Source organism: Carcharodon carcharias, chromosome 10 (assembly GCF_017639515.1).
Source record: "Carcharodon carcharias isolate sCarCar2 chromosome 10, sCarCar2.pri, whole genome shotgun sequence".
NCBI lineage: Eukaryota > Metazoa > Chordata > Chondrichthyes > Lamniformes > Lamnidae > Carcharodon > Carcharodon carcharias.
In genome coordinates this window covers 126,954,140-126,967,409 of record NC_054476.1, presented here as the reverse complement: position 1 = coordinate 126,967,409, position 13,270 = coordinate 126,954,140, and the positions used below count along the sequence as shown (strand labels likewise).

Here is a 13,270-nt window from a genome sequence, read left to right as displayed (position 1 = left end):
ATTCTGTGATTCTGTGATTCTGTGAAATTCTCCCTGGGTAAATGCTCCCCGGTAAATACTCCCCGGTAAATACTCCCTGCTAAATACTGCCTGGTAAACACTGCCTGGTGAATACTCCGTAGTAAATATTCCCAGGTAAATACCGCTCGGTAAATATTGCCTGGCAAATGGCGGCATACGGGTAATGTTACTGGACTAGCAATCCAGTAGCCCAGGTTCATGCTGCGGGAACATGGGTTCATATCCCATCACGGCAGCTAGTGGAACTTAAATCCAATTATTAATCTGGAATTGAAAGCTAGTCTCAGTATTAGTGACCATGAAACTATTGTTGACTATTGTAAAAACTCAGCTGGGTGGGAAATCTGCCATCCCTACCAGGACTGGCATCCGTTTGACTCCATAACAATGTGGTTGATTCTTAACTGCTCTCTGAAATAGCCTAACAAGCCACTCAAGGGTGATTAGAGATGAGCAACAAATGCTGGCCTTGTCAGTGACATACACCCACATCCCATGGAAAAATGAAGAAAAAAAAGCCTTCGCACTTCATTTCCAATCAGTACTGTGGTAAGCCAACTGTTCTCAGTGAGCGACTATGTTCCTGCTGGCTTCTTGATAATGTGACTCCAAGAGATAAAATTATTGTACTAACTGGCATTTTAGCAACTTGGTTTTCTGAGTGAAACTCTACCGTGTATTTGCTTTCCATTTACCTGGGAGTCCGTGATCCCGGGAACGCTGTAAATTCAAAGCACCTAGATCCATGGCTAAATGAGTGGTCAATTCAAACAGCCTCTCCCGCAACTCGTCTACCAACATCTTGTCCTGTGTCTGAAGTTTGGAGGGTTTGCCCAACAGTCCTCGCATGAGGGGATCGACTCCACCTAAAACACACACATACACAAGAGTAAAACATGAGTTCTTAATGCATCTCCAATAGTTAAAGATCTCCAAAGGAGCACCATAGAAATATCTGTGACAATGAATTATTACCCAACGAAAACACCATTGAAACAAACTACCCAAGATGAGCTATGTCCCTTAATGGATTGGAGTTCCTAAGCCAACTCTGATATAAGAGTGAACAGCAATGCTGAACAGCCAAGGGAGTCATAGATAGGCAATGATTCATTATTTTCCAGCTGTAAACTGTAACTATCTGTTATCAGGTAACATCCCTCATCCACACCTGAGGTGAATCTGGAGGGAAGGGGCAGGATTCCACTTAGAATAACCTCCTGAATACTGGCGGGGTTGAACATTCACAACAAACAATAACTTGCAGCAGAGTAAAATAAAGATACAAGATTCTACACAATTAAATGCAGAATAGAATCCTCTCCTTGTCTGTGTGAGAAGCAATCAATGATGAATGGATGATGCCCAATAACTATTACAATCTAAACAAAGCAGATCAAAGTCAAACTCAGGCACAGAAACCAACCAATAGAAGCTTGAAATAGAAACAGAAAATGCTGGAAATGCTCAGCAGGTCTGGCAGCATTTGTGGAGATAGAAACAGAGAAACGTTCATTAACTCTGTTTCTCTCTCCACAGATGCTGCCAGGCCTGCTGAGTGCTTCAACATGCTCTGTCCTTCAATATGCTCTGAAGAAGCGTCATACTGACTTGAAACGTTAACTCTGTTACTCTCTCCACAGATGGTGCCAAACTTGCTGAGCTTTTCCAGCATTCTGTTTTTATTTCAGATTTCCAGCATCCGCAGTATTTTGCTTTTATCTGAGTGTTCCAGCATTCCATTTTTATTTCAGATATCCAGCGTCTGCAGCATTTTATGTTTGCTGCAGCAACAGCAGTTCGTTGTGTTCCATGAAAATCATGACCTCACAAGTCAAATGAAACTGTCAAAAATTCAGATGACATGTTGAAGACAGTAGTGCAGGAAACCAGCTAATAGGAGCGGATGAAAAGCACCTTAATTTCTTGAAACAGGGTTTTGGGTTAAAACCTTCTCTTGTTAATAAATGTGAAAGAATGGGCTGAAGTGCTGACAGGCTGATGTTCAAAGCAGAAGGTGCAGGATTTTTCTTTGTGTTAACAATATGGCTTCTATTTTTAACTGACCTCATGGTAAAATGACGGACTGAACTACATATCCATTTACATTGTGCACCAGCGCCTGACAGAACATTCTGGAACAAATTCATAAAGCGATATTCTTGGGCCTGAATTTCATGCTTGGTGTGCATGCTAAGTTGGCGGGAGTGGAAGTGGATGTGGAATCTGCTCCTGGTTGCGGTCACGTTACAAATGAGATTTCACGCTTGAAGGCCAGTTAAGGTCCACCCAGCATGAAACACGTCCTCTCAGTGGTCGGCAAAGGCTGGGTGAGGCCGAAGCCTGTCGGGCGGGGGTCCAATGGCGACCCAGTGGGCACTTTAAAACCGGCTGAGGCAGCTCCCTGAAGGTTGCCATGGGAGAATCTTTGGAGTCTGTCCAGGTAACCATTTCATTTGAACAATGGCCTCACCAGTGGCTGGAGACGTCAGGCAGGAGGGCAAGTCGGGTGGACATTCGGACCCCCCCAACCTGTTTCTCGGTCGAGTGTCTCGCTGTCCTTGTGGAAGAGGTTGATGTTAGGTGGGACACTCTAGTACCCAGGGATGGCAGGAAGAGGCCACCGCACCTGACCAAAAAAGCCAGGGAGAAGGTGGCAGATGAGGTCAGCGGCTACAGCATTGTGCGGCACACATGGGTGCAGTCCCGCAAAAGGTTCAATGATCTGCTGTGCTCGGGAAGGGTGAGTATCAAGTTGGCATGGATCAGTGTGGAGAAGTGTTAAGGGATGGCAGTCCACTCGTGAAGTTCAGGATTATTAGAATCTGAGTGCCAACTGTCATTGACACTGGAGCCGGCCAAGGTGGTGAGCCCTGAATGCTTGGCCTGAGTGCCCTGAGGGCCATAACTCAGGTGTGACCTGAAAAGTGTCCCTCAGCTGGGGTTGGCCAGACTGCAATGGTGCAGTAGGTAGAGAATGGACAGATCAATGCTTCTCTGTGATTTCAAGAGAAGAGTAGCTATAACACCAATGAAAGAACTAAGATAGGTGGAGGACCCCAAATCTCCTCATTCTGATGAGGTACGAGATGGATGCCTTGGAGTTGGAGAGTTGCCACCCACGTCGGTTATCCGGTCGTAGAGAGGCAGCGGTCTTTGACGAAGGTAAGAGTGCAGTGCACAGAGGTGAGAGCTTCAGATTGTGCCAACATTCTTGCGTAGTCTCATCATTAATGGGAGCCTCAAATCTGGAGTCCCCATTGATTATTGAAAGAAGCTGGCACCATGATGCTGATCTCCATTATCTCACCAGGGTGCCTGGCATGCACAGTGACAGTGTGATGACTTTAACTAAAGACATGTCATTATTTTCCCCAAGAATCGCTAGCTCGTCCACTAATGCAGGTCCCTGAAGAGTCACTCTTGACGTCAGAGGACCACTGGGATTTAGATGCACCTGCATCACATGCCCTCTCTGAACCAAGCACCAGCACAAGTACCCGCACCTCAGCAGCCTTGACACCCAGCAGTCATCCATCCGGTCAGGCCAGAGCAGTGAACAGCCTCGGCACCTGTGAGTGTCTGAGGATGTATGCATTATAGGAGCTGCCAGGGTACCTTGCACAGACTTGCAGAATCTGTGTCTTGTGGTCATAAACTATCTGCATGTTCAGGTAGTGGAAGCCCTTCCTGTTGACAAAGGTACCCAGCTGACCCACTGGCGCTTTGATGACCACATGTGTGCAGTCAACTGCACCTCTGGCTTGCTCAGCCTGGCTGGTCTCATCTGTATGGAAATGAATAAATGTCATTACCTGCCTGAACAGAGCATCAGTCACCAGCTTGACGCAACTCTGGACAGCATTGGGAGACTCCACAAAGATCCCCCATTGACGGCCACTGTGACCATCAGAGCCACTGGCATGGGGTGTGCACCCACACAGTTGGAGGTGATCTCAAGCCCAATCATCTGACAAATGGAGGTCACAGTCTCCCTGGAGAGGTGGAGCCTCCTTTGGCATTGCACTTTGGACATGTTGAGGTAGCTGCATCGCTGCCTGTAAACTTTGGCCTAGGACTGCCAGCTGGCTCTGCACCCACTGTGCCTGCACCTCTCCTCTGACAGGTCGCTCCCCTGGAAGCTGCATTGGGACACCTGGCCTCCTCTCCCTTCTGCCCCTCTTCGTCCTCAGAGGAGGTGGCACCAACGGAGACCACAATCCCTATTACCAGGGTAACAGAAGACTGTCTGATATCTGGAAAGGTCCAAATGGTCATTATCCTGTGGGGGCCTTGGAGATACCAATGACTCCTGAAATGAAGCCTGGAAATGCTAAGAATGAAGCTCAGAACAAAGATGAAGCTGTCAAGCTCAAATAAGCAAGAAGCTATCTCCTAAACTCCTCACCAATTACACTGGCAATACCACAGACCCGTTTTATCCAATCCTTGGATGAGGTTTTGTTAAAAGTGGTCAGCCCGCCTGCCCGTTTTGCCCGTGCAACAAGCGTGAAATTGCGTGAGCAACATAAAATTGGGATCAATTGCCTTTTTAATGGCCTTAAGTGGCCCTTTAATTGTCAGTGGGTGCGGCTCTGACACCCACGCGCGTCCGCCAACCTGACAATTGCTTGCGTGCGGGATGACATCGGGGTGTTTGCCTGATGTCATCTTGCACGATTTCACACCGGATCAGGTCGGGCGCGCGCTTGCCCATGAGGCATAAAATTCTGGTCCTGGTTTTCTGTCAATCCCCTCTTCTGGTCAAACCTGTGCCTGAGCAGTGCAACCTGAGAATAAATGCATCATTCCTATTTCCAGGAAGCGCACATTGATGTGGATAACTAGGTGGCAGTATTAATTTCTACCTGGACATTAGGGGAATGAAATCTCTTCATGTGATAGAGCTGATGGGAGCTTTCACACTGGGACCTTTATAACCACATGATATTAATGGCATTCTCCCTTTGTGGGAGACCAGTCAGATTCACATCTCCCTTTCTCTCTCTGATCTCCACTTTGCTGGGTCTCTCTATGGAATTCGATGAAATCAGAGCTAAGACTGGACAGGGCAATTAAGACTGCCTAATGCAACAACTGTCAACTGACTGGTGTAACTAATGTCACTGACTGCTGCCTGGAAACAGTTGGATGCATAAAGTGCTGTTTTCACTTGGTTGCGTTTTATGCCCCAGAAATACAGAGGGGACACACACCAGTACAAGCGCTTCTATAAAATGGGAAGCTTCTAGCTGCTTCTTTCATTTTAATTTAGTTTCTCTTTCTCAGTTATCACACCCAGGCTTGACTAACAGCACAGAGAACAGAAAAAAGTCAACAGCCACATGTAACAGCGAACAATAGAATAATTGACTACTCCAACCTTCATAGCCACAGAGAGTGCAGAGTCACTGGTGGATAGAGGCTGTGAATCAGGTTCCAACAGTTAGCATTAGCTCCGTGCTGGTGTAGGGGGAAAATAGGTTCTCTATTTGCTGTGGCACACATACTTGCAGGTCAGGTGTCGCCTATGCACAACTTCCTGGCCTCCATCCTGTACACTCATCCCTTTCCACAAAGCACAGGAACATTGGAATCCTGAGAGGGATATGTGGGTGCTTAATGGATACCAGGTGGCCAGATTATGGCCTGAATTTTACCCTTGGGGTGCACCCGAGGTTGGCACAGCCAGGAGCGCTATCAATGTGATCTTATGCTGGCTGGCCAATTAATGGCTTGAGAAAGGTTCAGCACTGTTGGTGGGGGCGGGAAGAGGACGGGTGCCGATGTCACCGTGGGTGCTGGTGAGCGCTTCCAGTGAGTTCCCTGAAAGTAGACAGCTGCCTCAGGGAGCTGCCAACCTCCACAGAGTAAACAAATCAATAAAAATGCTGCAAAAAATGTCCATGTAACACAATTAAGCACTTAAAAGCATACCACATAAAAAATCATACCCAGATATTGCTTTTTACTTGAAATCATCATGAAGCTATTAATGTATATAACATGTTGCTGCAAAGTTTTTTTAAAAAATAGAGGTTTAGTCTGCAGATGTGGCTTAACTGGATTAAAGCTAGCTAGCCTGGGTGCATTGATGTGTACTATTCTTGGGGTGTAAGAGAGGGAGAGTGCATTTGCATTTTGTTGAATAGAGCATTCAAGAAGGGGAGTGAAATCTGGCACCTAGCTAGTCAAGACCAAACAATGTTTATATTACTAGTAAAATTAGTACTATGAAAGGGGTTTTATTGTTAGAAGAGGTGGAGTTCAAAGGGGCTGGTGATACAATGAGAATTTACATTCAATGAAATGGGTATAACTGACAGCAGTTTTGTGTGTGCAGAGCAGAGACAATGTAAGATCAAAGCCTGTAAGCACACCACTGTGTCTGCAAAGGAACCAAAGTGAAAGGAGCCTCATTTTGAACGTGTAAGGTGAAAATGCTTTGTCTGGTGTATGGTTAAGTCTATGGGCTGTTGTTGCCTTAATGGAGATTAGTTTGGGAATTTGTTAAAAGTTATGACAGTAGTAATTTGTGGCAATGTGTGTATGTTTAACTTGTGTAAATTAATAAATGTCTCATGAAGTTTGATATAGAAACCTCTCGAGAACTGATGGTTTTATGCCTGAATTTAGAGCTGCATCTCAAACATACCAAATGAAAATATAGGTTATGACAGTTGTTTAAAGTTTCCTTCTGGGATTTTTAAATAACTCAGCTCTATCAACTGCATTGGTCATAACAAATCCTAACAGAGATTTCTTCCTGCCCTTGGATGAGGTTTGAGTAAAAATGTAGATCAGTTGAAGGGTCATACGGACTCAAAATGTCAACTGTATCCCTCTCCGCAGATGCTGTCAGATCTGCTGAGTTTTTCCAGGTATTTTTGTTTTTGTTGTTGTAGCAGAAAACCAAGTTCTCTAACATCATTTGTATGGTGTAATGGAAAACTATTTTATCAAATAAGATTTCTCAGATGCTGGGGATTGTGTGAAGCTGTATTTATTGCCCATATCTATGTGCCTTGGTGTGGTAGATCTGGTAGGCCTGTTTGACTTGCTGGAGCTCTCACAATGATGTCAGTTAGGAATTTTTTTTTATTCATTCATGGGATGTGGGCATCACTGGCTAGGCCAGCATTTATTGCACATCCCTAATTGCTCTTCTTCAGGGGATATTTAAGTGTCAATCACATTGACGTGGGTCTGGAGCTACATGTAGGCCAGACCAGTTAAGGACGGCAGATTTCCTTCCCTAAAGGACATCAGTGAACCAGATGGGTTTTTAACGACATTCAGCCATGGTTTCATGGTCATCATCAGAATTTTAATTCCAGATTTAATTTTCATCTACCACAGTGGCATTCGAACCCAGCTCCCCAGAGCATTACCCTGGGTCTCTGAATGACTAGTCCAGTGACAATACCACTATGCCACTGTCTCCCCCTGATAGAATATTAAACCAGGCATGATGGAGGATCAGTGATATGTGCCCCCAGGCAGGCTGGTGTGGACTTGGTGTCCATATGATCTTGATTTTATGCAACCAATAACTTGATTTTCCTGGCGCTTTCCTCAGGAGAAAGTTTATTCCCAGGACTTGCTTATTCCTTAGCCCTTTGGCTGTCTCACCAGAAGAAAACTTTGGAACTGTTGGTGCTAGTACTGGGACCTGTACAGATGAACATTTTCCTCTCCATTTTACCAGCTCTAGGCATTTCTTCAACAGACCTGAATTAGGAGGCCTGTGGACTGTGTTCATGAAACAAAACTGCCCTCAACCCAAAGACTTGAACAGGGACAGTTTACTTTGGGTGTGGTGCTGGGCATAGATAGAAAGAAAAAACAGGCACTTAAATATTCAGCTGTATGTCATAAACCATATTCACTTAGAGCTAGAATCTATTTACTGCAAACACCACACTATTTGGCCATTCATGAAGTCTAACTCTGCTTTAAGTATCAGTGCAATGTCTCAGGATGAGTATGCTGCAATAATATTAAAGGACGGTTACCTACCTTCCCTGATCAGTCTCCAGGGAGTGAAGAAAGCCAGGTGCAGGTCAAGGTTTTTGAATTCAGGGTGTTCCTGGTAGTTTTCACCAAGGCGGGACAGCTTTGGTTGAATGCTGAGGTGCCCGAACCGGAAAGCTGCTGTTGAGAAAACATTGGCAATACTGGGATCTACAGATTCATTGTATCCTTCATAAGCTGGGAGAAATTTCGCCGTTGCCTTGTTCCCAATTACCAGCGGAACATAGTCTCTGTGGTTTATTATCTGTAGCAGTGAGAAAAGTTACCATTCAGTGTAGTTCAATCGGTAAATGCTGTGTTGGAAAATGATCTGTTCACCTCCGATTACAGGTCTGGCACACAGAGAGTTCAAGGCTTCTGCCACTGCTGTGGTTTGGGGGTGAGTGTGACAGAAACTTGGAACCAAGGGTACTAAAGGGGTTCAGAAAATAATAATCAGGTTCAGAAGCCCCGATCAAAAGATCCTCTCCATTCACCTCCTCTGAGTGCGTCTCATGTTGGCCAACTTCTTTCCTCTTTCTTCTCTATTGTTAACCTTGCATCTTCCCCCAATGACCGTAGCACTCAATATTTAATCAGACCAAAACCTAATATGACAATATAAAGGGGTGTGGATAACATTGGCAGAGCAGCATTTATTGCTCATTGCAAACTTTGCATAAAGAGTCAACCACAGAGTGTGGGAATGACACCACATGTAAGCCAGTCCTGGTTAGGGTGACAGGATCACTTTCCGAAGATTGGGTTTTAAAAATAAAATAATCTGGTATTCACCACAACTGATTAGATTTATTAGATTCAGTTTCACAACTTAATATGATGCGATTTGAAATCTAATCAGTGGGTCACATTACCGTGACTTTACCAGTCAGGTTTTCTCTCTACCTGTTGAAAAGCTCCCAGGATTTTTCTTGCTTCAAGGTAGGTTGTATCTCCACTCCAGTGAGGGTTCAGCCTCTTCAGCTCTCTCGCTAAGCGATTGTGTTCCCGTAGAAATACTGTATGGAATGTTAATACCCCCAGCTGCTCGTTCACACGTACATCACCTGTGGTGAACATGATTGGTGTTGGTAAGTTTTACCTTCGTACTGTTAATGAAGGAAGGCAAACACAGAAATATCAATAGAACAGGCATCTTATATGGATTGCAGGGTGCAGTATGATCAGGAATAGTTTCATGAAGAGTGCAAATAAAACTCAGGAAGGATTATGGATCCCTTCTAAGCAGCAAGATGGTGCACTATCTGGTCAATAAAACACCGGTGGATAATCCTTAGCTTTGTTTGTGGTGAGTCAAAGCATTTAGTCTCTTATAATGTGGTTTACTAAAGCCCAATACCAAAGATGACTCCCCCCCTCCCCTGGAAATGTCTAACAATATAGCTCTCTCTTCTGCTTTCCTCCTGCTCATAATCTTTCTCACTCCTTTTATTGTACACCACACCTAACAGGAATTTCCTCTTTTCTTTCACTTATCATTGCCCTTAAAAAGGTACTTTTGCTCTTATTTCTCCATATCACTTACTATATTGAGTCCAGAAAGGAAGAACCATGCATTAGATTTTCTACTGAATGGTAGTTCCAAGAATTGTAGGGGGAGAAATTGGACCTTATTGTCCCTATTTTCCGGGTGTAAAAATGGGACTTGTGGGTTCATTTTAAAGAGCCAAACTTACATGTCCAAATTACATCAGAAGCATGTTTGACATCAGATTGGTTTGGGTGCTGTAAAGGTTCTCCTAAAACAGGCATTAGGCTCCTTAAGTATACAAAGAAGGAGTCAAATGTCTGTTTTAGGACTCTTTTCCCAAAATAGTGAACAACTAGCTGGAGCTTTACCTGTGAAAGCTGCAGTTAATTGTTGTAGTTTTAATGTGGAATCAAGAGGGTGCAGCATCTGCCTCCACAGCAATGCAACTGCCGGCCCTGCCTTGGATCCACTCCCTATCGCCTGCCCCAACAAGACCTAACTGAGGCATCACTGATATTCATCCTCATCTCACCTTTGAGCTGCACCTGACCTTAGTAAAATGAAGACTGAGGCCCAATATTGATCAGGCCTCAGGTCTTTCTGCTCCTTTGTAAATCAATCAATGTCATTTTTTGTGATTCCAGCAATAAGAAATTACTTTACAGTGATGATCAAAGGATCAGTTTATTTCATTATTTACTAGGCTAATACCAGGAATGGGTAGGTTGTCTTATGAGGAAAGGCTGGACGGGTTAAGCTTGTATCCATTGAAATTTATAAGATTAAGAGGTGACTTAATTGAAACCTTTAAGATCCTGAGGGGTCTTGGCAGGGTGGATGTGGAAAGGATGTTTCCTTTTGTGGGAGAATCTAGAACTCAGGGTCACTGTTTAAAAATAAGGGGTCGCTCATTTAAGACAGAGATGAGGAGAATTTTTTTCTCTCAGAGGGTTGTGAGTCTTTGGAACTCTCTTCCTCAAAAGGCATTGGAAGCAGAGTCTTTGAATATTTTTAAGGCAGAGCTAGATAGATTCTTGGTTAACAATGGTGTGAAAGGTTATTGGGGGTAGGCAGGAATGTGGGGTTGATGTTACATTCAGATCAGCCATGATCTTACTGAGTGGCAGAGCAGGTTTGAGGAGCCGAATGGCCGCCTCCTGTTCCTAAATCGTATATTTGTATCTTAAAATCTAATTAGTCAATGCTCACTTCATTCTGCAATGTGAGTGGTTAAGCCTCCTACTCTTTTCATGATCATTAGAAGAACTCAGAGTGCAGTGCTATACAGTGGTCCTGAAATTCTACAGAGATTCCTGAAAAACAGGGTAACTAACTAAAAACTGAGTAATGGCCAGAGACCGGCAGAACCACTATGGATTCTGTGAGCAATTGCCTAGAAATTGATGCCACTTTTTCTGCCTTTGCTAATGTGGTGGCTTGTACTCCTCCAACTCAGAATGTGCAAACATTGGCCATTTTGGAAGCTTTTGTACCCATTTTAAGCCGGTCAGCCAATTTCTAGGCCAATATCTGCTAACATCTTTCAATCTAAATTCCTGTGAAGGGTGTTATACAATTGCAAGGGTGCAGCTGTATATGTGAAGGGAATGCCCTGTATGAAGGTGGCATGTGACAGGATTTCTTGATCCAGTCGTTACTCACCACCAATAAAACATGGAGTTGAATTTTGACCGGAGAAACAGCCTTCCCCCATGCCTCCACAAAGGTTGCTTGAAATGGTGCTAAATGGTAAATATTCCAATCCATTATCAGAGTATTCCTTATTGACAGCCAACAGGCCAAGCTCATTGGTGAGGTTCCTGAGTTTGTTGGCCAGACACTCTGTACTGCCATAGACTTCATTAACATCAAGGAAAGAGGTCAGGGCATTGATCTGCTGACGAGTGTTAAAGTCTCCAAACAATGAGCCCAGTTCACCAGTTCCACATGCAGGAGCCGATCGGAAGAAAGGCAAGCAGGTGTTCCTATCCTTGATCCTGGTGTCTCTTGGAGGTATCTGTCAGGAAAGATACACAACACTTTTAGAAATGGTTAGTCACAAATCGTGCCACAAAGACCAACAGAAGGAATGTGAAACAGATTAGTAGGTTCACTGAGTTCGTGGCAGTTCAGCTGGTTAGCCAGTAAACTGGTTTTTGGATTAAAACACAAGAGTGTGAAGGTAAGTGGTAAAACCTCTGTCTGGAATCAGTGGATAAGAAATTTGGGAAGGAACAACAGTTTTTATCATGCTAGACTTCAATATGGTGACTAGAATGCGGATAACTATTAAAAGCTGGAGGTTTAACGGCTCGTCATAGTAGTAAAGATTAAAAAGAAAGGAATCGGTGCATAGTACCCATGCTTGAAACAAGCATTAAGCCTTTTGCATATGCAAATAAGAGGCCCGCTGTCTCTAAATCAAGCTACCTTGAGTACAGCTAGTACTCAGGAAACCAGGCCTACATTTGGCCTATTGGATTGTTAAACTGGAAACAACAAGGGTTATTTACTTTGGAATAGAAGAGAGTGAAGGGAGGTTTCATTGAAGTGAATAAAATTATGAGAGTCCCAGATCGAGTGGATAGGAAGGATCAATTTACCTCAGCAGATAAGTCAATAACCCAGGAGACATAGGTTTAAAGTAACAGCAGATTGATTGTATTGAGGCACCTTGTGATCCATGTGTAAAAGTTGAATCTGATTTTATTTTTGTGATTGTGATTTTGAAATGTTTTGGAATGTTCTTCCAGATATTTTATGAATAAAGTATATTTTTCAAAAAAGAAACAGCAGGATTAGAGGGTACTTGAGGAGAAATCTTTCTATCCAGAGGGTATTGGGGGTCAGGAACTCACTGCCCAAAACCCTCATCGCATTTTTAAAAAAAAGCTTGAACATGCACTTGAAGAGCCAAAACCTACAGGGCTAAACACCTAGAGCTGGAAAGTGGGATTAAGCTCTGGGTTGCTCTTTTTCTGCCAGCCCAGACATGATGGGCTTCCTTCTGTTCTGCCAATTTTTAATGTTTTTATATTTCTTAAACAATGAGTTTTCAAAGGTATTTTTCAAAATGTGAGGCTAAGAGGAACACGTGTGTCCCCTTAGACTCCACATCTGAAGATTGCTGACTGCAGGTGAACGCCAATCTTGACCGATCCTTGCAGATCTCCACCCCACCCCCCCACCCCCCGACCCACCCCCCGACCCCCGATCCAATTGCAGTCCCATTTCTCAGCTGAAGTTGGATCTAAAACTCACATTCGCGCCACACAAGTGCCAGGCAAGGACCATCTCCAACAAGAGAGAATCTAAGCATCGCCCCTTGATGTTCAATATCATTACCATCACTGAGTCCCCCACTATCAACACCCTGGGGGTTACCATTGATCAGAAACTGAATTGGACTAGCCATATAAATACTGTGGCTACAAGAGCAGATCAGAGACTAGGAATCGTGCGATGAATAACTCACCTCCTGACTCCCCAAATCTTGTCCACCATCTACAAGGCACAAGTCAAGAGTGTGATGGAATACTTCTCACTTGCCTGGATGAATGTAGCTCCTACAACACTTGACATCATCCAGGACAAAGCAGCCCACTTGATTGGCACCCCATCTACAAATGTTCACTCCCTTCACCACCGACGCACAGTAGCAGCAGTGTGTACAATGTACAAGATGCACTGCAGGAATTCACCAAGGCTCCTTTGACAGCACCTTCCAAACCCATGACTACTACC

General features: G+C 44.2%; 1 protein-coding gene across 1 annotated transcript in view; it reads right to left on the bottom strand.

Moving 5' to 3' along the window:
• The window catches only part of LOC121283628 (eosinophil peroxidase-like), a 50,287-nt gene that overhangs the window by 16,423 nt on the left and 20,594 nt on the right, over window positions 1-13,270 (bottom strand). The window contains exons 8-11 of the mRNA XM_041198405.1: window positions 11,189-11,543; window positions 8,941-9,101; window positions 8,041-8,299; window positions 717-887 (exon numbers count right to left, since the gene is read on the bottom strand). Of these exons, the coding sequence (XP_041054339.1) occupies window positions 717-887; window positions 8,041-8,299; window positions 8,941-9,101; window positions 11,189-11,543 (946 nt within the window). The remainder of the gene's footprint in view (window positions 1-716; window positions 888-8,040; window positions 8,300-8,940; window positions 9,102-11,188; window positions 11,544-13,270) is intronic.